The 26,405-nt window shown below is 41.9% G+C and overlaps 1 protein-coding gene across 1 annotated transcript in view; it reads right to left on the bottom strand.

Annotated features, from left to right (window-relative positions):
• The window catches only part of LOC129706616 (collagen alpha-3(VI) chain-like), a 132,531-nt gene that overhangs the window by 102,171 nt on the left and 3,955 nt on the right, over positions 1-26,405 (bottom strand). The window contains exons 2-5 of the mRNA XM_055650971.1: positions 21,009-21,109; positions 16,013-16,615; positions 4,678-4,746; positions 3,673-4,019 (exon numbers count right to left, since the gene is read on the bottom strand). Of these exons, the coding sequence (XP_055506946.1) occupies positions 3,673-4,019; positions 4,678-4,746; positions 16,013-16,615; positions 21,009-21,084 (1,095 nt within the window). The 5' untranslated portion in view covers positions 21,085-21,109. The remainder of the gene's footprint in view (positions 1-3,672; positions 4,020-4,677; positions 4,747-16,012; positions 16,616-21,008; positions 21,110-26,405) is intronic.

The following is a 26,405-nucleotide window of genomic DNA, read 5'->3' as shown; positions in this document are numbered from 1 at the left end:
CTTGAAAGATGAGTTTTAAGTCTTGACTTAAAAGAGTCGATGGAGGGGGCAGTTCTGATGGGAAGAGGGATGCTGTTCCACAGTCTAGGATCTACAACCGCAAAAGCGCAGTCGCCCCCGAGCTTATGCCTAGACCGCAGGATGTTCAGTAACCCCAAGTCGACCGATCTGAGGGACGTGGAGGTGGTGTGGTGGGTGAGCAGACTTTTGATGTGGGTGGGGGCAAGCCCGTTAAGGGCTTTGTAGACATAAAGAAGGATCTTGAAATGTATTCGGAACCGTACAGGGAGCCAATGGAGAGAGGCCAGGATCGGGGTGATGTGGGCCATTTTTCTGGTGCCCGTCAGGAGTCTCGCTGCGGCGTTTTGGACCAGTTGCAGGTGGGACAGGGAAGATTGGCTGATGCCTGTGTAGAGGGAGTTGCAGTAATCGAGGCGGGAGGAGATAAATGTGTGGATAATCTTTTCGAGGTCATCAAATTGGAAGAATTGTTTTATTTTAGCTATCGTCCGAAGCTGGAAGAAGCTAGCTTTCACCACGACATTGACTTGTTTGTCAAATTTCAATGCCGAGTCAAATATCACGCCAAGGTTTCTGACGTGAGGTTTGAGTAGTGGGGTAAGACTTCCAAGGCTGCCTGCTATTGTTTTGATAGAAGGAAATGCCGTGCCTTGTGGAACCCCGTGGAGGCTAGCTGGGGAGGAGAAAGAGTTGCCTATATTTGTTGAGAAACTCCTATCTTTGAGGTAGAAGATGCTCAGGGCAGTGCCATCAATACCAACCCCGTACCGGAGACGGTCAAATTGGATGGTGTGGTCGACTGTAACAGGGGTCCTGGTGAGACCACACCTGAGTACTGTGTGCAGTTTTGGTCTCCAGATTTGAGACAAGACATTCTTGCTATTGAGGGAGTGCAGCATAAGTTCACAAGGTTTTCTCCAGGGATTGCATGACTGTCATATGGAGAATGGAGTGACTGGGCTTGTATACACTGGAATTCAGAAGGATGAGAGGGTATCTCATTAAAACATATAGGATTATTAAGGGATTGGACATGCTAGAGGCAGGAAACATGTTCCCGATGTTGGGGGAGTCCAGAACCAGGAGCACAGTTTAAAAATAAGTGGTAGGCCACTTGGAATGGAGATGAGGAAAAACGTTTTCACCCAGAGTTGTGAATCTGTGGAATTCAGGCCAATTCTCTGGATGCTTTCAAGAGTGAGTTAGTTAAAGATAGTAGAGTCAGGGGATATGGTGAGAAGGCAGGAACAGGGTACTGAATTTGGATGAAAAGCCATGATCACAGTGACGGTGCTCGCCCAAAGGCCGAATGGGCTACTCCTGCACATATTGTCTATTGTCTATAAGTAGTTAGTCTGACTTGAGTGATTGGTAAGATTTGAGAGTCCATTATAAAGGATGAGGTTATGGAGTACTTAGAAGTACACATTGAAATAGTCAGCATGCCTTTGTGAAGGGGAGATCTTGCTTGACAATATTGCTGGTATTCGTTGAAGAAGTAAATAGCAGGACCATATAACCATATAACCATATAACCATATAACCATATAACCATATAACCATATAACAATTACAGCACGGAAACAGGCCATCTCGACCCTTCTAGTCCGTGCCGAACATGTATTCTCCCCTAGTCCCATATACCTGCGCTCAGACCATAACCCTCCATTACCTTTTTCCCGTCCATATAACTATCCAATTTATTTTTAAATGATAAAAACGAACCTGCCTCCACCACCTTCACTGGAAGCTCATTCCACACAGCCACCACTCTCTGAGTAAAGAAGTTCCCCCTCATGTTACCCCTAAACTTCTGTCCCATAATTCTCAAGTCATGTCCCCTTGTTTGAATCTTCCCTACTCTCAGTGGGAAAAGCTTATCCACATCAACTCTGTCTATCCCTCTCATCATTTTAAAGACCTGTATCAAGTCCCCCCTTAACCTTCTGCGCTCCAGAGAATAAAGACCTAACTTATTCAACCTATCTCTGTAACTTAGTTGTTGAAACCCAGGCAACATTCTAGTAAATCTCCTCTGTACTCGCTCTATTTTGTTGACATCCTTCCTATAATTAGGCGACCAAAATTGTACACCATACTCAAAAATTGGCCTCACCAATGCCTTGTACAATTTTAACATTACATCCCAACTTCTATACTCAAGGGACAGACAGACAAAAGAAAGTGATGGTGTTTATTTAGATTTAGTTTTAGATTTTCAGAAAGCTTTTGATAAGTTGCCACACGTTAGGCTGCTTAGGAAGATAAGAGCCCACATTATGAAAGAGTAGATACAAGCATGAAGAGCAGGTTGGCTGGGTGGCAGAAGACAAAGAGTGGCTTTTTCTGGTTGGCTGCCAGTGTCTAGCAGAGTTCTGTAAGGGTCGGTGCTGGGACTGCTGCTCTTCACGTTGTATATTAATGATTTGGATAAGGTGATTGAAGGCTTTGTGGCAAAGTTTGCGGATGATACGAAAATAGGTGGAAAGTCAGGTAGTGCAGAGAAGGCAGGGACTGTGCAGATGGACTTGGACAGGTTGGGAGATTGGTCAGGAAAATGGCAGATGGAATAAAGTGTAGCAAAGTGTGGAGTCAGACATTTTGGTAGTAGGAACAAAGGTTTTCTTAATGGGGTGAGAAGCCCGAAATGAGAGGTGCAAAGGGACTTGAGATTGCTGGTGCTGGATTTCCAAAAAGTTAATCTCCAAGTTGAATCGGTAGTAAAGAAAGCAAACTCAATGTCAGCATTTATTTCAAGATGGCTTGCACAAAAAAACAGGGATGTAATGTTGGTGCTCTCTAAGGCACTAGACAGACCCCATTTGGAATATTGTGAGCAACTTTGGGCACAATATCTGAGGAAGGATGTGCTGGCTTTGGAGAGGGTCCAGAGGAGGTTTACAAGAATGATCCCAGGAATTAGTAGGTTAACCTATGATAAGCATTTGTTGGCACTGGGTCTGGAGTTTAGAAGAATGAAGGGGGACCTCATTGAAACATACAGAATAGGCTTGGATAGAGTGGATGTGGAGAGGATGTTTCCACTGGTGGGAGAGTCATAGGCCAGAGGCCATAGCCTCAGAATAAAAAGACTTACCTTTACAAAGGAGATGAGGAGGAATTTCAAGAGGGTGGTGAATCTGTTGAATGCATTGCCACAGATGGATGTGGAGACCAAGTCGATGGATATTATTATGGCATAGGTTGAAAGATTCTTGATTAATAAGGGCGTTATGGGGTGAAGGCAGGTGAATGGGGTTGGGAGGGATAGAGCTGCCATGATTGAATGGCGTGAGAAGACATTGATGGGCCAAATGGCCAAATTCTGCTCCTATCTTTTCTACCTGAATCAATTGATGGTATGGCTTTTAAATCGAAGCTCAACAATCCCATTCAAAACTGGGGTTTGTATGCCCATCCTTTCTTTATTCTCTTAACCAGCTGTTAATGACCCATCACTTGCACAAGGTCCCACCGACCATTTCTTCTGAAATATGTCCAGCCTCAAGTAAAAACGGAAAACCTAAACTAGTTATTTGTCGTTCACGTGTCCTGCACCTTCATCAATGTAGCCTCACATTACAATTCATAAAATCATGCAAAGTTTCACAGGAGATTTAAAAGATAGATTTTTTGGAAAAACAATTTTACCTTTGCTTTTGAAGTTCTCTCTCTGAGCTTCTTTCCAAGTGACTCCAAATTTTCAACAGTTAAATCAATTTTTTCTGCTGTTTTGATTGCCATGAGGTTACTGATTGTTTCAGCACTATAATTTGCAAATTTTGATTCAAAGATAATCTGGCCAGTTTTACTTTGCATGTAAATTGCCATGCTTATTGTTGGCTGGGAGTTGGAAAGACAACTGATATCAGTCACGGATGTAATTCTTTGAAGAATTTCCGCTAGCTTTAGTTTTAATTTCTGTTGTCCAGCAAATATGTTTTCTGATCCAGCCCATCCAGGGAGATCAAATCCCACTGCAATGTCTATGAAGCAATCTGCAAATCATATAAAATGGAACAGAAATCAAAATTGTGCCTTCACTTAACAGTGTGCCAAAACTTCACATACAAATGCAGGCATTCACAAATAGACTAATATGAGTTATAATGTTAAATGTAATTCTCAACATCACAATGAAAATAGGATTTCCAGTGCTGGTTGAAAATGTTCATCCTGCCTGTACAAGACTAAGTGGGACCCGTTGGGTCCCAGCTTCGCGCGGGAGGGTTGGTCCCCCAACGCAATATTCCACCTCTCCACCAATTCCAATATTGCTGGCCAGTGGGGGAGGGGCTTTCCGGAGTGTTAGCATGGTGTTGTGGGCCAAAGGGACTGGTATCCAAAGGGCTAGTATGGACATTGTGGGCAGAATTGATTCTTGGGCTGGCACTCACAATCGCTCATTCTCTCACACTCACACACACACACATACATCCCCCCCAACACACACACTCACACACACACCCACTCACACTCACATACTTACACACACACACACTCACCCACACACACTCACTCACTCACTCCCTCACACACACACATACATACACTCACACATACACTCACACACACTTACACTCACAAACACACATACACACACTCTCACTGACTCACACACAATATATATGGCAGTAAACTTTCTTGAATACTCACATGGCTGAGTGCGGTCTCTCGACTTTGGTGCTTCCGTAGTCAGCGGCACTTCCGCAATCAGCGTGACCTCTGCGCTTAACGGAAATTATACAATTAGCATGACCTCTGCACTCACCGGAAATCACGCAATCAGCGTGTACCTGTCCACCAAGCGGAAGTTACAAAATGAGCTGAACCAAACACAGTCAGACTTAATAAAGCATGTATTCCATCCAAACACAGTCGGACCTAATAAAGCATTGCAGTTTCATGCACAGGCAGGGCAGCAGGCCAAAAAATTCATGGCATTGTCATTAAGGGCTAACAAATCATTTATTGTAAGTACATTGCAGACTGTTGATTCACAGCTTACAATGTTCAGTTGATTCACAGCTTAGAATGAGAATCGTGGCCTCTCCCTCGCGATCTTGCAGAGTGACTGTGTCACGTCCAGGCATCCGAGGATTTATAATCCTGCCCCCGCCGGAAGGGGCATTACCTTCATTGCGGTGATTGACAGGCGAGAGGATCTCAATGATATTTAAACACTCATAACTATTTTATTTTTCATCAATGGGAAAAATCCTCGGGGCCTGCTCAGCAGGGGAGGACTGTGAGCAAGATGGCCAAAAATCATAACGACATATGTTAGCGTTTTTTCTTTAATCAATATACAGCGCAGACAGGAAGTGGTCAAGGTGATACTTTTAATTATATAGATATTAATGATTTAGTTGAAGGGATTAAAAGTAACAATAGTAAATTTGCAGATGGCACAAAACTGGGTGGAAGTGGGAACTGTGAGAAGAATGCAATAACGATGCAATGGGGATGCAGGGTGACTTGGACAGTTTGGATGAGTGGGCAGATGCATGGCAGATGCAGTTTAATGTGAATAAATGTGATGTTATCCACTTTGGTGGCATATTATTATCTGAAGGGTGTCAATTTAGGAAAAGGGGAAGTACAATGGGATCTGGGTGTCCTTGTTCATGAGTCATTGATATTAAGCTTGCAGGTACAGAGGCAGTGAAGAAAGCTAATGGCATGTTGGCCTACATAACAAGAGGGGTTAGGTATAGGAGCAAATAAGTCTTTCTACAGTTGTACAGGATCCTGGTGAGACCACACCTGGAGTATTGTGTGCAGTTTTGAAGAAATTTGAGGAAGGACATTCTTGCTATTGAGGAAGTGCAGCCTAGGTTCACAAGGTTAAATCCCGGGATGGTGGGACTGTCATTTGTTGAAAGAATGGAGTGACTGGGCTTGTATACACTGGAATTTAAAAGGATGAGAGGATATCTTATTCAAACATAATAGATTATTAAGGGATTGGACACGCTAGAGGCATGAAACGTTCCCGATGATAGGAGTGTCCAGAACCAGGGGCCAGCGTTAAAGAATAAGGGGTAGGCCATTTAGAACGGAGATGAGTAAAAATGTTTTCACCCAGAGAGTTGTGAATCTGTGGAATCTGTGCCTCAGATGGCATTCACTGGATGCTTTCAAAAGAGATTTAGTTAGAGCTCTTAAAGGTAGCAGAGTCAAGGGATATGGGGAGAAGGGAGGAACTGGGAACTGGGTACTGATTATGATCACAGTGAATGGTGGTGCTGGCTCAAAGGGCCAAATGGCCTACTCTTGTCTATTGTCTATTGTCTATTGACATTTGGAAGTCAAAAAGGTTCTGGAACTTACAGTTGGAAATCTCAGCATAGCTTTACGATGAAAGGGTAAGAGTTTAATAGAGATGTCTGGGATAAGTGTTGTAACAGTGATTAGTGGGGGGCCTGGAAAGCACTGATGGTGGTGGTGGAGGTAGTTAAGATGATGGTGTTTACGAGGCCTTTGAATAGGCACATGGAAGTACAGAGAATGGAGGAATATGGATCATGTACAGGCAGATGAGATCAGTTTAACTTGACATCATGTTCTGCACAAACATTGCGGACCGAAGGAACTATTCCTGCACTGTATTTTTCTATGTTTTGTGTTCATTAACAAGATAAATCCATGCCAATAATTGCAATAATTAAAGGCATAGGAGTTCGACAGGAGTTGGAGCAGCTTCTTCACAACAGCCATAAGGCTATTAAAAGCTCCATATAAGCACCAAACTAAGACATAGGAAGGGGTATTGTTTTTGTCTTTGTACTATTATTATTTATTTTTGTTCAGTACTATATACTATTAGAAGGTATGTCTGGCTGTGTGTCTGTCTGTGTGCCTGTCTGTCTGTGTGTCTGTCTGTGTGTCTGTCTGTCTGTCTGTCTGTGTCTGTCTGTCTGTCTGTGTGTCTGTCTGTCTGTCTGTCTGTCTGTCTGTCTGTCTGTCTGTCTGTCTGTCTGTCTGTCTGTCTGTCTGTCTGATCAAGAAACTGCACCAAAACGGTACACAATAGCACAAATATTTTTGCAGAATCTTAGGCAGCTTTTTCCCGTGGCCGTTAGTATCAATTTTCTTCACATTTGCTGTTATATTTCACGTTATTGATATTTAAAAAAAAAATTAAAGCCAACTTTGAAAATAATAACTGCCTTGGGTGGTGAGTGGGATACTTTGCTAGCAGCATCCAGTGAAGATGTCACAATGGCATCTCACTGTTGACCCAGTCGAGTCAATTAATTGGCTCTGGGAAGCACATATTGTCCACCCCCCCCCCCCCCCCCCCCCCCCCCCACGTAGGGAGGATTGATTGCGTTGGGGGAATGGGAGAGTGGTGGAATATTGCATTGGGGAAACGGGGTGCAAAGGGTCAGGGGGGTAGGGAGGGGAGGGTGGTTATGGAGGGTGGGAGGGAGTGACTGACGGTAGGGGAACCGAGAGGGAGGGAGAGGTGAAAGAGGGAATGGAGGAGGGGAGGAGATGAGGGGAGAGAAGAGGGAGGGTGAAGAGGAGGGGGAAGGAGTGTTGCGAGCTGAGGGGAAATAAGCTGTGCCTGTGTAGTTGGGGGTTATGGATGAGTGGTGGAATATTGCGTTGGGCAAACGGGTTCGCTTAGGGGAACGGGTGATGGGAACGTTGGCTCCGGGGGAGGGGGGGGGCTGTCTCCGGGGTTCGTGGACCAGCCCTTATGTGCGATGTCTCCCCTCCTCCCCCCGCGTTTGGGGACGGCCACTTAGTCTAGTATAAATAACGGTCAGGCAAACACCTCCGTTGCCATGCGGTGAGAACGGAGAGGTTGAGAAGGAGTTTCTTCCCAGAGACCATTCGGGGGCTGTAAACGCCTATCTCACCAGGGGTAACTCTACTGAACGTTTTTCCTTCCATTATTTATTATGTAAAAGAATATGTGTGTTTATGATTGTGTTTATAATTTGTTTGGTTGTTTTGTTGTTTGTCTTTTGCACAAAGGTCCGCGAGCATTGCCACTTTCATTTCACTGCACATCTCGTATGTGTATGTGACAAATAAACTTGACGACTTGATATGGGGTGGGAGATTAGAACCTTCACGTGGTCCACCCTATTTCGACGAATGCAATCAACCTGGCGTGCACAAACAGAAGATCAAACAGAACAAGTTGTCTCACAACATTAGGCTGTGCACGGCATACACAAGGATAGGTAATATAAATATAAATATATATCTGTTAGAATACTGTAGAGGACAGCAGAGTAATGCCACTAGTAGAGCTGTTGCTTCATAGGTTTTATCCAGATCTCGTACTATCTGTGTGGAGTTTGCAGATTCTTCCACATGTCTTCCTTGGTGTTCTGATGTAGAAGTTAAAGTGATTAATGTTATGAAGGACAGAGCTTGAGAAAATGTGAGGCCTTAAAACAGTACATCCCTGAAACTAATGACTGTGTCTCCCAGAGTTTCAGAGATAATGAGATAAAATGGATAAATAATGAAAGTCATAGAAACATAGAAACATAGAAATTAGGTGCAGGAGTAGGCCATTCGGCCCTTCGAGCCTGCACCGCCATTCAATATGATCATGGCTGATCATCCAACTCAGTATCCCGTACCTGCCTTCTCTCCATACCCCCTGATCCCCTTAGCCACAAGGGCCACATCTAACTCCCTCTTAAATATAGCCAATAAACTGGCCTCAACTACCCTCTGTGGCAGAGAGTTCCAGAGATTCACCACTCTCTGTGTGAAAAAAGTTCTTCTCATCTCGGTTTTAAAGGATTTCCCCCTTATCCTTAAGCTGTGACCCCTTGTCCTGGACTTCCCCAACATCGGGAACAATCTTCCTGCATCTAGCCTGTCCAACCCCTTAAGAATTTTCATGTAATTCAAAGCCCGGATGGAAGGATATGATGGGAACGGGACAAGGGTGGGGAATACGGATTATAAAAGGGAAATATGGGACGTGGTTGGAGGGGTGGAGCTGGCATGGGAATGAGAGCAGGGTACAGTAGGAGGTTCTGCTGCAGAACCGAGATGAGAAAAAAAAATTCACACAGAGAGTGGTGAATCTGTGGAACTCTCTGCCACAGAAGGTAGTTGAGGCCAGTTCATTGGCTATATTTAAGAGGGAGTTAGATGTGGCCCTTGTGGCTAAAGGGATCAGGGGGGTATGGAGAGAAGGCAGGGATGGGATACTGAGTTGGATGATCAGCCATGATCATATTGAATGGCGGTGAAGGCTCGAAGGGCCAAATGGCCTACTCCTGCACCTATTTTCTATGTTTCAATGTTTCTATTACTTGAAATTGGATATTTCAGTGTTAACACCATTGGGTTGCAAGCTATCCAAGTGGAATAGCAGGTGGTGTTCTTCCAGTTTGCATTTGGCGTCTGTCTGGCAATGCAGTAGGCCAAGGACGGGGAGGTTGATATGGGAATGGGAAGGGGAGTTAAAATGGCCAGCAACCAAGAGTGGCAGCAGGCGTGGATGGACACAGTGTGAGTGATGAGCGAACAGGTCACATAGACTATGCTTGTTCTCTCCAATGGAGGGATCTTATAGAGCCAAATAACTTGTTGCTTTGCTCTGCATACAGTCAGTTTAAGATGGGTCGGTTTAAAACTGATAAATAACTGTAATACGGGAGATTAATCCTTACTCTTACTACTTTGAGAAAAATTCCCATAGTGTTCCATTAAATCGATCACTGTGATAGCCATTTCATTTATACCTGGCAAGAACTCAAACAATCCATTTTTAGGCTTTAGATCCAATAACCAAACGTTGTCTCTGGGACTATCTGAAATAATCCACTCGACCTGCAGAAATTATAAGTGCAGAGCAAAGAGCCCTTTATGTACCACTTCAAGGATCTTAAAGTGCGTTGTAGCCTATGGATACATTTTGAAGTGTATTCATCATTGTTAAGAAATATTATATCATATATAAACATATGTTAAAAAAACAATTGAATTGGTACATGGATAGTATAGGTTTAGAAGGATATGGTCCAAACGCAGGCATGTGGGACATTTTGATGAGCCATTTTGAGCCACGTGTATAATCTGGGCCTGTTTCGACGCTGTATGACTATGATTCTATGACTCTACAAAGAAAAGCCAAAGAGCTTTGTACTCTCTTGTAAACTGCTCAGGGACATTTTGCAACATGCACTTCTAGCCAAAATCAACCACATATAACTAAAAACTGTCACTATAATAAACTTTCATAGCAAAGTATTCAAACCTGAAACATGAAGACTGTTGAAAATGTGCCAAATATCCAATATGTGTCCAGTTTACTATGAATTTTATATAAGAAGAAAGTATAGTCCAAAAATCATGAGATGGCAGATAAAGGATTTGTCCTCAAATGTCAAGAAATCTACAAATGTTCAATAAACATTTGTTTTAGATTTTCCACATCTGGAGAAGGGTGTGCGTTATTTGACTAGGGTAATATATCAGTATTTTGGAACGTAAAACAGTGCAGTACAGGATCTGTCCTTTTAGCTCATGATGCCAAGTTAAACTAATCTTCTCTACTAATCTGCTAATCTTGTTCAGTCTCTCCTTATAAGTAATGTAGGCAGCATTGTAGTGTAGCATAAACCTCTTCTGCACCTTCTCCAAAGTTTCACATCCTTCCTCTATTGGGGGAACCAGAACTGCACACAGCACCCCAAATGCAGCCTCATGTGTCCACGCCGCTGAGGACGTCCCGCAGCCCCGACGTCGGACTGGTATCATCCCGGCGAGCGGTCCTGGTCATCGGGCCGCCCATAGCAGCAACTGCGGAGGGCTTGGGGAGACCCTGACCACGGGGAACAGTGGAGGAAGAAGACTGACTTTGGTGCCTTCCCACACAGTGGGAAACTTTGATTCTGCTGTGTGGGGATGTTTTGTGTTAAATTCTATAGTGTGTTGAGTCCTGTTTATTTTTATTGTATGGCTGTATGGGAATTCATTTCACTGTGCCATCTGGCACATGTGACAATTAAATCTATCTTGTATCTTGTATCTTGTATCACATCCTATAAAGCTGCAACATAACTCTGATACTCAATGCTATACCGATTAAGGCAAGTATAACATATGCCATATTTACCTCTCTATCTACACAAGTTGTCACTTCAGCCTCAAGATCCCTCTCTACCTCAATGCTGTCGATCTGCCAAAGGGCAACAAAAAGATCTTAGAGCGGAGCAAAATGATTCACTCCGCGAAAAAAGCCGTAGTAGCTGATGGGTAATCTTCGGCAACATTCCCGTAACCGACTTCTATCATGGCGGCGTCATCTACAAGCGGAGCGTACTGCTACGCTATAATTGCAGGGTTCTTTGTAAATGCAGCAATTCCACACTTTATTTATTTTTAATGTATAAGTGCTCTCACAATAGTAAAAAAAGACTACGTTAATTGAAACCATTGGCACCTTTGCGATTCATCTCCTGTACATTACCCCCCCCCCCCCCCCCCCCCCCCCCCCCCCCCCCCCCCACCCCTCCCTGAATATGTTATCTGGGATTTTAGACTGAGATAATCTTGCAGAGGGCTAAAGGATTAACTGCGACCCTAACAAAACCACAAACCCTCTGTCACGCTGGATCAGACATAACTCAGGGCAGTTCTTCGATCTTCACGATGATGTACCTTAATGTCAAGGATAGACACGAAAATCTGGAGTAACTCAGCGGGTCAGAAGAGGGTTCTCGACCGGAACGTCTCCTGTTCCTTTTCTCCAGAGATGCTGTCTGACCCACTGAGTTGCTCCAGATTTGTGTGTCTATCTTCGGTTTAAACCAGCATCTGCAGTTTCTTCCTACACCTTAATGTCAATAAGTTTCCGAAATTATTGAGTGCAATGTTATCTATTCCCATTTTTTGTATCAAAGCTTCTCAGCGTGCGATTACCAAATTGCAGACTATTTTGCCAAATTTCACGCTACCATCGTTTTGTGAACATATGACTGTACTCTATACCTGTCTGATCCATGTACCTGTCTAAATGTTTCTTAAACGTTACAATAGTTACGATATGCAAAAAAGGTTTCCAACCCCTGGACTAACCCAAACCCTTGATCCTGTCCCGCCAGCCTTTGTGTTCCTTGATATTTTATTCACAATATTATGATTTCGTAGAGGGAAAGAGAGAGAGATAGGTTGAATGAATGAATGAATGTATGAATTAATGATGAATGTATGAATGCATGAATGAATGAATGATTGATTGATTGAATGAATGATTGAATGCATGAATGAATGAATGAATGAATGATGAATGAATGATTGAAAGAAAGAAAAAGGTTGCTCAACAAATAATTAGAGATCACAAGAAAACAAGGGATTATATATATATATGTGTGTTATATATTTATGTACGTATATGTCACACATATATATATGCACCATATATATATATATAATGAATATATATATGTGTTTATACATACAGTGGCTTGCAAAAGTTTTCATACCCTTTGGACTTTTCCACATTTTGTCACGTTACAACCACAAACGTAATTTTTTTTAATTGGGATTTTATGTGATAGACTAGACACAAAGTGGGTGCATAGTTGTGAAGGGAAGGAACATGGACATGGTTTTCAATTTTTTTTAAAATAAAAAACTGAAAGTGTGGCTTTAAAACCGTATTCAGCCCCCCTGAGTCAATACAGAGTAGAGTGAATCTCTTTCACTCAATTACACTGCAAGTCTTTTGGGGCCATTCTTACTAGCTTTAAGAGGGAGTTAGAGACTGTGCCCCTTGTCTTTAAAAATATCAGGGGCTTATGTCAGATTGGATGGCAGGTACTATGACAGCAATTTTCAAGATCTTGCCAGATCATCTGAATTGGCGGTGCAGTCTCGAGGGCCGACTGGGCCATTCTAACACCTAATATTCTTTGATCTAAACTATTCCGTTGTAGCTCTGGCTGTATGTTTAGGGTCGTTGTCCTGCTGGAAGGTGAACCTCCGCCCCAGTCTCAAGTCTTTTGCAGACTCTAACATGTTTTCTTCCAAGATTGCCCTGTATTTGGCTCCATCCATCTTCCCATCAACTCTGACCAGCTTCCCTGTCCCTGCTGAAGAAAAGCATCCCCACAGCATGATGCTGCCACCACCATGTTTCACAGTGGGGATGGTGTGTTCAGGGTGATGTGCAGTGTCAGTTTTCCGCCACACATAGCGTTTTGCATTTAGGCCAAAAACTTCAATTTTGGTCTCATCTGACCAGAGCACCTTCCTCCATATGTTTGCTGTGTCCTCCACATGGCTTGTGGCAAACTTATGGCTTTTTTTCAACAATGGCTTTCTTCTTGCCACTCTTCCATAAAGGCCCGATTTGTGGAGTGCACGACTAACAGTTGTCCTGTGGACAGATTCTCCCACCTGAGCTGTGGATCTCTGCAGCTCCTCCAGAGTTACCATGGACTTCTTGGCTGCTTCTCTGATCAATGCTCTCCTTGCCCGGCCTGTCAGTTTAGGTGGACAGCCATGTCTTGGTAGGTTTGCAGTTGTGCCATACTCTTTCCAATTTTCGGATGATGGATTGAACAGTGCTCCATGAGATGTTCAAAGCTTGGGATATTTTTTTATAACCTAACCCTGCTTTAAACTTCTACACAACTTTATCCCTGACCTGTCTGGTGTGTTCCTTGGGCTTCATGATGCTGTTTGTTCACTAATGTTCTCTAACAAACCTCTGAGGCCTTCACAGAACAGCTGTATTTATACTGAGATTAGATTACACTCAACGTGGACTCTATTTACTAATTAGGTGACTTCTGAAGGCAATTGGTTGCACTGAATTTTATTTAGGGGTATCAGAGTAAAGGGGGCTGAATTCTTTTGCACGCCACACTTTTCAGTTTTCAGTAAAAAAATTTAAAAACCATGTATAATTTTCCTTCCACTTCACAATTATGCGCCACTTTGTGTTGGTCTATCACATAAAATCCCAATAAAGCACATTTACGTTTGTGGTTGTAACGTGACAAAATGTGGAAAAGTTCAAGGGGTATGAAAACTTTTGCAAGCCACTGTATATAAGAAACTAGAAAAATATATATGTGTGTGTGTTATAATTATATGCATCTATATCACATTTATACATGTGTATATCACACGTATATATATATAACAAATATATGTGTGTTTATATATATTATATATGCATATAAATATAATTGCCTTTATGGGTGCATACAAGCAGTTGTGAACAATGGGATTAGATCAGTGGTTCCCAACCTTTTTTTGGCCATGCCCCACCTAATCACCTCTAAAATCCTGATGCCCCCCCTTGCTTTCCTTTGAGAGAAAACAGAGGAAATAGATATTATAAGGGTAACTTAGCAAAAGCTCTTTGAATCGCATTTCTAAATCCAATTCAATAAATAAGGTTCTCCCATGACCTCGCGCGCTTCGTGCGACGTGCATGAAGAGCGATGGCGCGGTGATTATGTAATAACTACACAATAAAGACCTTTTTTACCCCCAAAAAATTATTTACTCAAAATAACATCTGAAACATAAACTACATATGTTTACCTGATGGAAAATCCAAAAAAAACAAAATCGAAAATTTGGACCTAGACCTCCTCAGTCGCGCTCAATTGCCCCCCTTAAAAATCAAATTGCCCCCCTGTGGGGCGTACGCCCCATGTTGGGAACCACTGGATTAGATGAATTGCAGAGTGCAAGTTTAATACAAAAATCAATGCAAACACAGGACATGAGCCATTAAAAAAAAATGTTTTAAACATTAAAAAATACACAAACTGTTCCCCCTGCAACACTGATTACTGCAAGTATAATACAAAAATAAATTCAAACACAGGCCATGAGCCATTTAAAATTAAAAATTAAAAAAAAATTAAAACATTTAAAAACACGCAAACTTCTCCCCCGCAACGCTGATTACATTGCGAGAGGAATAACTGAAGTTGGATCGGGTTTACTGAAATGGCGGAAGTTACGCTCCGTTGCGTACTACACGGCAGTCCATTGGATTTTGCAGGAGTGGACCATCTCGTTTCGCTCTAAGATCTTTGGTGCAACACCTCACACTTGCTTGGAACAATTTCCATCAGCCATTTCTCCACCCATTTCTGTAGCTGATCTATTTCCCGTTGAGTAATTCGACAGCCTTCATCACTGTCCACTGGTATATTCATTTGAATTATTTCATAAAATTGTAACATTCAATAATGTAGTTAGCAGCATGGTAATACTTGCATGGTTTATTGTCCTTTTGTTCCTTTAAAGAATATTTTAAATGGATCTAAGTTAAAAGCAGAGGCACAAGAGACTGCAAGTACTGGAATCTGGACCAAAAAACAAACCGTCCGAAAAACTCATAGTGTCAGCAGCATCTGTGCAGGGAAAACAATTGTCGATATTTCAGGTCAAGAATGTGCATCGCTAATGGCCTTTTTTTCTGGTGAGCAATTAGTTAACAAACTAGGTCAGTGAAAGGCAACATTGCAACACAAATTACACCCATTACTAAGGTTCATCTTCATTATTGGCAAATGGATCAAAGAGAGCCAGAGAGGTTTAACAGACACCTGCTTTCTGCAAGAAAATAACTAATTAAATCATGAAATGAAACCCAAAGCTTGAATCTTAATTGAATCTTAAACCAATTATTTCAGTCTGAAGAAGGGTCTCGACACAAAACGTCACCTATTCCTTCTCTCCAGAGATGGTGCCTGTCCCGCTGAGTTACTCCAGCATTTTGTGTCTGCCTTCAGTGTAAACTAGCAACTGCAATTCCTTCCTACTCATCTCTTTAAGTCGCCCATTATTTTCTAAGTAACATATATTCTTTACCTTGAACCTTCATGGGCATTGATTTCATTTTATTAGAGCAAACATTAACACAGCACAATTTACATAGCAAATAAAATTCTTACTGATTCATAAAGAATATACAAATTTACACCTAACGAACAATTACAATGCTAATGAAGAATAGGTACTTTGACTTTACCTGATGGAGGTTGAATTTCTGTGACTTTTGTCATTGTGTGTATGTGTTTTATTGTTTCAATGACATTTGGCGCCAGGTTTGTAATCTCAGCGATATTGTTGATCCGGTGAACAAAAGGGGCATCTCCACGGTAGGCAATAGTTTGTAGCTCACTTAAGTCGGAATCCTTTGCTCCAATGGAAACAGCGATCACGTTGTCATTTCTCAAAGATGTGGCATAGTTTGCAACATTATCCTCTGAGGGTGCGCTTGTGACTATTATTGCAATCTGAGGAATGCCTTTATCCTTTCGACTTTGCGCAAAGAACGTTTTGAGCAGAAAATCCAGAGCGATACCTGTTTTTAGAGAAGTTCCGCCCTTATACTGAAACCTTCTCTTCATGTAGGTCAACACATCCTTCTTGGTTCGAAATGTATCGAATTCAAACTCCTTATGCTGAACATCGCTGTACTGAGCAAGGCCAATTCTGTACGCATCCGTTCCTACATTCAGTTTGCTGATAGTTTTTGTTATAAAGGTACGTACTTGTTTAAATCCTTGTGCTCCCATATTTTGAGATCCATCAACCAGGAAAACAATATCAGCAGCGGGTTCAGCAAGTACTGGCAATTTAGAAAAATATTATTAATTTCAAGAAGGAAAAATGAATATTAACATATTGTCTACAAAATTATTGAATGATTCTCGGCTCACAGGAAACCTATAATTTCAGATCTTATAAACTGAACTTGTGTGCAGAAAAAAAAAGTATATGTTCTGATATCAGCTCCTTACTGAAATCTAAGGGGTCAAGTTACATTGAGATCCAGTGCTCTCGGTGGAAGGACAAGAACAGGTGTCTTTTGAAGAGTGAGAGCAGACATTTTAAGCTAAACATTCGCTTAGAGTCATAGTAATACAGCATGGAAACTGGCCCCTCGGCCCAACTTGCACTTGCCGACCAATAGCAACATTTCCGCCAGTCCCACCCACCTGCATTTGGCCTATACCCCTCTACATCTTTCCTATCCATGTACCAGTCCAAATGTCTTTTAAATATTGTCATAGTACATGCCTCAACTATCCCCGCTGGCAACTCACTCCACATGCACTCCACTCTTTGCGGGAATAGCTGCCCCACTGTTTCCTAGTAAAGTGTTAGCTTGAAAATTTAAAAGGTTCTAGCATCAGTAATTTAGAATAGTCAGCCGCCTAGCTGTGCAACTCTCTCCTTTACCCTTTTCTCTTCCAAAGTGTGAGTTCTCTCAGCTCAGACATTGTGGACCATTTTGTCCTAATTCAAGCTAACATTTCACTTAAAGTGCCTGCTCTCATCATTCAAAGAACACCTGCTCTTAGTGTTTCTCAGAGAGCACTGCTCCACCACATTATAGTCATGCAGAATGGAAACAGGCCCTTTGGCCCAACTGGTCCATGCTGACCAAAATACCCAATCTACCCTGGTCCCACCTGACCGCACTTGACCTATACCCTTCTAAAACTTCCTATCTTTCCTGATCTTCCACCAGCACATCTCTGGTTTGCATCGGTTACTCAGCAAAGTACTGGCAATTTTAGAAAAATATTATTAATTTCAAGAAGGAAAAATGAATATTAACATATTGTCTACAAAATTATTGAATGATTCTCGGCTCACAGTAAACCTATAATTTCAGATCTTATAAACTGAACTTGTGTGCAGAAAAAAAAAGTATGTGTTCTGAAATCAGCTCCTTACTGAAATCTAAGGGGTCAAGTTACATTGAGATCCAGTGCTCTCGGTGGAAGAACAAGAACAGGTTTCTTTTGAAGAGTGAGAGCAGACATTTTAAGCTAAACATTCACTTAGAGTCATACTAATACAGCATGGAAACTGGCCCATCGGCCCAACTTGCACTTGCCGACCAATAGCAACATTTCCGCCAGTCCCACCCACCTGCATTTGGCCTATACCCCTCTACATCTTTCCTATCCATGTACCAGTCCAAATGTCTTTTAAATATTGTCATAGTACATGCCTCAACTATCCCCGCTGGCAACTCACTCCACATGCACTCCACTCTTTGCGGGAATAGCTGCCCCACTGTTTCCTAGTAAAGTGTTAGCTTGAAAATTTAAAAGGTTCAAGCATCAGTAATTTAGAATAGTCAGCCGCCTAGCTGTGCAACTCTCTCCTTTACCCTTTTCTCTTCCATAGTGCGAGTTCCCTCAGCTCAGACATTGTGGACCATTTTGTCCTAATTCAAGCTAACATTTCACTTAAAGTGTCTGCTCTCATCATTCAAAGAACACATGCTCTTAGTGTTTCTCAGAGAGCACTGCTCCACCACATTATAGTCATGCAGAATGGAAACAGGCCCTTTGGCCCAACTGGTCCATGCTGACCAAAATACCCAATCTACCCTGGTCCCACCTGACCGCACTTGACCTATACCCTTCTAAACCTTTCCTATCTTTCCTGATCTTCCTTCACATCTCTGGTTTGCATCTGCTCAGGAAGACAGTAAGACCCAATTGTTACATCATTGATCTGCTGAGCTTTTGCTTACACTTTTCCCAAGTAATCTTATCTAGCTTTCAATCTACTGCCCTCTCTGCCACTTTTCCTATTGAGGTAACAGGAACTGTTTCAACAAGTTGTGTTGGAAAGAATGCACATGATGGTTTAAATCGAAAATATTCACAAAAGGCTGGATTAACTCAGCGGGACAACCAGCATCTCTGGAGAGAAGGAATGGGTGACGTTTCGGGTCACGACCCTTGAAGGGTCTCGACCCGAAACGTCACCCATTCCTTCTCTCCAGAGATGCTGCCTGTCCTGCTGAGTTACTCCAGCATTTTGTGTCTGTCCTGCTTCTACAAGTTGCTCAGCTTCTTTGGGTGAAAGGACTTTATCGTGACATCTGCTACAAATTCCTACTCCCTTACAGTACTTCCAGCTGTCAGATTCTTTGCTCTACAAATAGATTCTGTATTCGATGCCTTATCACATCTGTCCCTGAACCCGAACAATGTATGCTGGTAGACTATGAGTTGCATCAACTTCATCACACCTCCTCTAAAGTCCAGACTCATGCTCTTGACACAGCTCGGTCCCCTTTAACAATAAGGAAGGTTATGTCATAAAGTTATGAGGGATTATTACCTGTGAGATCAAATGAACACGTTTTGTCAACCAAATAGAGAGAGTACAGAGGAGATTTACTAGAATGGTGTCTGTGTTTCAGCACCTAAGTTACTGAGAAAGATTGAACAAGTTAGGTCTTTATTCTTTGGAGCGCAGAAGGTTAAGGGGGGACTTGATAGAGGTCTAAAATGATGAGAGGGATAGACAGAGTTGACGTGGATAAGCTTTTTCCATTGAGAGTAGGGAAGATTCAAACAAGAGGACGTGATTTGAGAATTAAGGGACAAAGGTTTAGGGGCAACATGAGGGGGAACTTCTTTACTCAGAGAGTGGTAGTGGTGTGGAATGAGCTTCCAGTGGAAGTGGTGGAGGCAGGTTCGTTTTTATCATTTAAAAATAAATTGGATAGGTATATGGACGGGAAAGGAATGGGGGGTTATGGTCTGAGTGCAGGTAGATGGGACTAGGTGAGAGTAAGTGTTCGGCACGGACTAGAAGGGCTGAGATGGCCTGTTTCCGTGCTGTAATTGTTATATGGTTATATGTTTTTTTCTCTGTCCTGCCACATGCATGTTTCAACTGTTATCTCAAACTTTGTGTATACTGTTTTAACTCTGCCTTTCTCCTCAAAGAGCCCTCTCTCACATTCAATCTTTTTTCCCTCTGGGTACAATGATCTCCAAATTCCAACGCATGTGTTGTCTCTTCCCAGGCCTCTCTCCCTCTTCCTCTCTCTCTTTCCCATACCTCTCCCTCTCCTCCCACCTTAACCTCCCCCTCCCTTTCCCTCTCTCCCTCTCACCCTCTCTCCCTTCTACTCCCCCTTTACCTCCCTCTTTCCCTCCCCCCTCCATCTCTCCTTCTCCCTCCCTCTCTCTTTTTCTCTTTCTCTTTCTCTCACTCCCCCTCTCTCTTGGAATTCCCTTGATGGTCCATCCTGTCTTTTGATGCTCCGACCTTCTGAGTGACAAGCATGGGTTCCCCATCCTCCGAACTCATCAGCTTCCTTGCAAACAAGGGTCAAATTTTCCAATGATTTCTCATCCTGCTCACCTGGTGCTGAATCCATGACTTCAAATGTTCATACAATGTAGGAAACCATTCAGCCCCTCATGTCAATGCTAGCTCAATGTGCAGCCAGCTCAATTATAACCCCCCATCAGATTCTGCCATTCTTGTACACAGGAGCAATTAACAATGGTGAATGAACCAACAAATCTGCATGTCCTTGTACTCGCTAGAATTTAGAAGATTGAGGGGGGATCTTATAGGAACTTATAAAATTCTTAAGGGGTTGGACAGGCTAGATGCAGGAAGATTGTTCCCGATGTTGGGGAAGTTCAGAACAAGGGGTCACAGTTTAAGGATAAGGGGGAAATATTTTAGGACCGAGATGAGAAAAACATTTTTCACACATTTTTGAATCTCTGGAATTCTCTGCCACAGACGGTAGTTGAGGCCAGTTCATTGGCTATATTTAAGAGGGAGTTAGATGTGGCCCTTGTGGCTAAAGGGATCAGGGGGTATGGAGAGAAGGCAGGAACAGGATACTGAGTTGGATGATGATCACATTGAATGGCGGTGCAGGATCGAAGGGCCAAATGGCCTACTCCTGCACCTATTTTCTATGTTTCTATGTGATAAGAAAGCAGAGTATCCAGGAAAACCCATGCAGTCCGAGGAAGAACGCACAAACCCCACACAAGCAACACTGGGATTGTACCCTAACCTTAAGTTTTATTTCAGGTAATTCTATTCCAATATTTCTCTAAATGCATTGGTTTTTTGTGCATTTGTGAAATTGAAAAGTGTTGTTTGTGTGTTTCTATGTAAGCTTATAATTTAACATGCTGAGGACAATTGTCCCACCTATGGAAACATTTAAATACCTTGTTCTTGAGAGATGGTTATATACATTGTTAATGCCAGAGCGAGAAATGACATTGACGCTTCAAACATCCCCATATTGGCGAGAGCTCCAAAAGTTATCCTAGCAAAAAGCATGAAGAAGAACAGCAAGAATTTAGATATTATTTTGCTCTGTTATAATCTTAAAAATCAGAAACTATTTTGTTCAACATGTGTTTCCTCTTAAACAGAATAACTGATATACCTATCATATAACCATATAACCATATAACAATTACAGCACGGAAACAGGCCATCTCGGCCCTACAAGTCCGTGCCGAACCAATTTTTTTTCCCTTAGTCCCACCTGCCTGCACTCATACCATAACCCTCCATTCCCTTCTCATCCATATACCTATCCAATTTATTTTTAAATGATACCAATGAACCTGCCTCCACCACTTCCACTGGAAGCTCATTCCACACCGCTACCACTCTCTGAGTAAAGAAGTTCCCCCTCATGTTACCCCTAAACTTCTGTCCCTTAATTCTGAAGTCATGTCCTCTTGTTTGAATCTTCCCTATTCTCAAAGGGAAAAGCTTGTCCACATCAACTCTGTCTATCCCTCTCATCATTTTAAACATAGAAACATAGAAACATAGACAATAGGTGCAGGAGTAGGCCATTCGGCCCTTCGAGCCTGTACCGCCATTCAATATGATCATGGCTGATCATCCAACTCAGTATCCTGTACCTGCCTTCTCTCCATACCCTCTGATCCCTTTAGCCACAAGGGCCACATCTAACTCCCTCTTAAATATAGCCAATGAACTGGCCCCGACTACCCTCTGCGGCAGAGAGGTAAAGACCTCTATCAAGTCCCCCTTAACCTTCTGCGCTCCAGAGAATAAAGACCTAACTTATTCAACCTATCTCTGTAAAGTAAGGTATATCAGGTATCAATTTCAGGTAGCATATTAGTACATTATGGAAGGTTGTATTTATCATATCTTGATGGGTCAAAAAGTAACAAAACTGGCAAAGTCCAATATTTTTGCTTTACACTGCAACTTGGAAAATCAATTCTAATTCAATGATGTTTAAGAAGGAACTGAATGAGGATGCTGGAAAATCGAAGGTAGACAAAAATGCTGGAGGCAGCGGGTCAGTCTGAAGAAGGGTCTCGACCCGAAACGTCACATATTTGCTTCGCTCCATAGATGCTGCCTCGCCCGCTGAGTTTCTCCAGCATTTTTGTCTACCTTCTAATTCAATAATGTATCGTATCTAATGGAAATAGATGATTAATTGGTGTTGAAGCAATAATAAAATTAGCAAACATGGGAGAGTTCAGGATAAAATATTGCACTGTATTTATAGTGGAGTTATTTATTGGAGGTATAAATTCCCAAACGATTTTCATGAATCCAGACCAAAATATATGCCAAATTGGAAATGTTGAATATTATACCAGTCTAACGGTTGTGATATAAATGATAGAAGAATTATTTGCATTGGTGACTGTGTGTAGTTGTGCATTTGAAAATATTGCCATGTATTGTAAATAAGAATTAATTTAACATCTGGCAGTAAAAGGATCTGGTTAGCCATCTGCCCTACTCTGCACATGTTTTTCAACACGATCTTTATAAAAAAGTGTGATTTGTTATTACTTTGTATAGTCTCTATACCCAGTGTTGGGAAACCAAGTATCGGAGGGTCTAGGTTTAAGCTGAGAGGGGAAAAATTAATAGGAAACTGATAAAGCGGAGGTTTGTCCATATACTAGGTATGTTGCAAAGCCTACCTGAAGCGTCGCTGAAAATCTGTCCCAGCCTGTGTGCGCGATTTTGGCGCTGTTTAGAGGGGGCGGGTTTAAAACGCGATTTTCACTAGGCTGTTCCAATCGAAGATGTTCAGCCTAGTAAATCATTAACGAAAAATCGCTGAAAGACCCCGTCGCAAAAGGTATTATTAGTTTTTATGGCCTTGTATAATAGTTATAATAGTTTAAAAATCACTCTCTAAACCCGCGACCTCACGCAACCACAGGGCCGCATGGAGCTGTATACAGAAGGTTTGTAGCTTATTTTTACATTAAAAAGGGCTTCTTAAGAACCCTTTATACAAAGTTTACTATTGCGAGTAGCTAATTTTGGGCTCTTTATATACCGCAGTATTTTTCTGGGCATTTGAGGCACAAATCCAGCGCAATGTGAACGTTCTAAACCAGCGCGTTCACAGGATCCCACTACTTTCTAGATTTACTACTTCACTGATTTAAATGGACTTTAATTTACAGCAATTGAACACTAAATTCCTTCCATTTGTCCTATACATTTATGTAAATGAGATTTCAAAATCATGTTTTATTGTGAATTATTTATGAATTTTATTTGGACACTTGGGCTATTTAAAAATGTTAATCATTTATTAAGAAATGGATAGATGTTTAGATCTAGTAATTGAAGTTTGAAATTAGCTACACTTGGGTAACTAACTAATTATATGTTTTAATTTCAGGTCATCCAAGTAAGATTATTGTATATTTGTTTCAGTATGGTTCAATCTACGATAACTGAAAATTTCATTCAGTTCTCTTAATTTTTAAGAAAGTTATGGGCTTTTGACTGCACACGATCACAGCTTTTTTGTCTTGTCCATAGAAAATCAATAGGGAACAAGATGCTAATTTCCGAGTATGAAAATGGCCATAACTTTTTAAATACTTGAGATATGAAAGTGAATTAGGTGTCAAATTAAACTTCTTTTTATGCTTTATCTGATGGGATAAATTACAGACTTGATTTTTTAAATCTCAAAATTTTGTAACATTGCTACATATACTCACCACTCATATGGTGGTGGGAATATAGAATGAGCTGCCAAAGGAGGTGGTTGGAGCAGGTACTATAACAGATAACTTCCTTGAAATGTGGGACCATGTACTATTTTTAAGGTAAAATGTCCAGTTTTGTTAATTTTATTTTGGAACGGATGTTCAGATATATTGGTATGCATAGACATCTGAAGTCAATGATATCTGGGAGAGAGTCATCCATATCTCTATATGATATAGAAAGATCCACTGGGCTCACTAAGTCTGTGAAAGCTCACTGTGCAAAACTATTCCCCTACTAATTTTCCCTGTAACTTATTCTCACCAGTATTAAACAACATTTTCAAATTGAAACTGAGAAAGCAGAGCGGAAATTAACATTTTTAACAACCTTGGACAAAGTTTAGTATCATTTTAGTGTAGAGATACAGCATGGAAACAGGCCCTTTGGCCCACCGAGTCCACGCCGGCCAACAATCACCCATACACTAGTTGTGTGTTATCCCAATTTTGCATCCTACACATGGGGACAAAGGAAACAGACAACAGAGATGGTGATTAATTTCAAGAAGTGAAGGGGTATACATACCCCAGTTTGCATTGACGGTGTCAAACTAGAGATGGTTGAAAACTCCAAATTCCAAATATCACCAACAACTACTGCTCGAACATCCAATGATCAAGAAAGCACAACATTGCCTCTACTTCCTTAGAGTATTTAGGAAGTTTGGCATGTCCCCTACAACTCTCACCAACTTCTACAGATGCACCATGGAAAGCATTTTATCAGAATGCATCACAGCTTGGTTCGGGAACAGCTCCATTCACGACCGCAAGAAACTGCAGTGAATTGTGGATGCAGCCCAGGCCATCATTACAAACCAACCTCCCTTCTATTGGCTCCATGTAGGGGTAATTTTACAGAAGCCATTAACCCCTGCACAATTTTGGAATGTGGGAGGAAACCGGAGCACCTAGAGAGAACCCAGGGAGAACGTGCAAACTCTGCACAGACAGCATCCGGAGTCAGGATTGAACCCGGGTCTCTGGCACTTTAAGGCAGCAACTGTGCCACTTCACCACGATGCTGCCCCGAATTGTACAAAATAATTCCAGAAAAGTGGTGACTCTGGTGTACTGCCTCAGTGTAACGTACTATTCCTAAACTCTTGTACTAAACATGATTGTGCCTAAGTATGGTAAGATTTTCACTAAACCGTTTGCATAAAATAAATTTTACTGTACCACGGTAAAAGTGACAATAATGTACCATTGGACTGGATGGGTGGGTGGGAACAGAAATGTGCTGCTATATAGAACATTACATTTTGGTTGGTAGAATGAGAAGACACAATCTAAATTGAGGGCCAACATTCTGAAATGGAACAAGAATAGCAAGATCTAAGGGTATCTATGCATGGTTCATTTAAAATGACAAGGGCATTATGAGAAAGTGCATATAAAGTATTAAGGATCCTGGACAATATGAATAGAGGTATTGGCACAAGAGCAAGGAGCTCATTGTGAAGTAGTGGTTCAGCTACAAGTGGAGTATGGTGTTTGGTTCTGGGCGCCGCTCCTTAGGACAGAAGAGGGTAGTGTAGTAAATTTATTCCAAGGATGGGGGGAGGGGGAATCTTCAGTTATGTGGATAGATGGTGAAGCTGGTGACATTCTCTTTGGAACAGAAGAGAAAATTTTATATAATTGTTGCAATACATTTTAATTCCGGCACTCAAATCCTCTCGTAATATAGGCTAATATGCCATTTGTCATCCCAAATTGCTAGCTGCACCAGGATATTGACTTGCAGTTACTTAAGTGTGAGCACTCCCGGGATCATTTGAATCTCAATATCACACTATTTAACAAATAATCTTCTTCTCTCTTATTACTTTATTTTATTTTAGTTTAGTTTGGTTTAGAGATACAGCACGGAAACAGGCCCTTCGTCCCACTGAATCCACGCCGACCAGTGATTCCCACACACTCTATCTATGACTATGACTAGCACTATGCTATACACACTCTGGACCATTTACAGTGATCCCAAGCCAATTAACCCACAAACTATGTTTTTGACCACTTCCTCTTTGTTCCCTTCAGACTCGTTGCATCTCTCTCTACTTCACAAGTTCTGGCCACCACACTGTTTCGGTTTTAGTTTATAGTCACGTGCACCCAGGTACAGTGTAAGACTTGGAGAGATTGCAGAGGAGGTTCACCGAGTAACAAGAATGGCCTGGATCATGCCGCAGTGGTCCGTCTGCCCAGGATCACCACCCAGTGTCCCTGCAAACCTGCATCTATCCTGGCTGGTTAGGGTGTTCTACTTTCCCTTGTTCTCACCATTCTTGAGAGTAACAATGTCCAGGCAGTCGGGCAGACCATAGGCACCGATAAAGCAAAATATACTCCCTGAAACCAGGGAAAGCTGTGTTGAAACTTGATCTCCTGGCAAAGTTCGCATTGATTTAGGAGTTTTTAAATGTTTGGTTTTTCTGCCAATAAAAGATATCCCTGCAACAGATGTCTTGCAATAGTGGTTCAGTGGATTGGTATCTGGGATTAAAGTGACTGGGTGTATATTCTCCTTGG

This window comes from Leucoraja erinacea, chromosome 2, assembly GCF_028641065.1.
Source record: "Leucoraja erinacea ecotype New England chromosome 2, Leri_hhj_1, whole genome shotgun sequence".
In the NCBI taxonomy this organism is placed as follows: Eukaryota; Metazoa; Chordata; class Chondrichthyes; order Rajiformes; family Rajidae; genus Leucoraja; species Leucoraja erinaceus.
The sequence above is the reverse complement of the archived record's forward strand: the minus strand, read 5'-3'. Positions and strand labels throughout refer to the sequence as shown.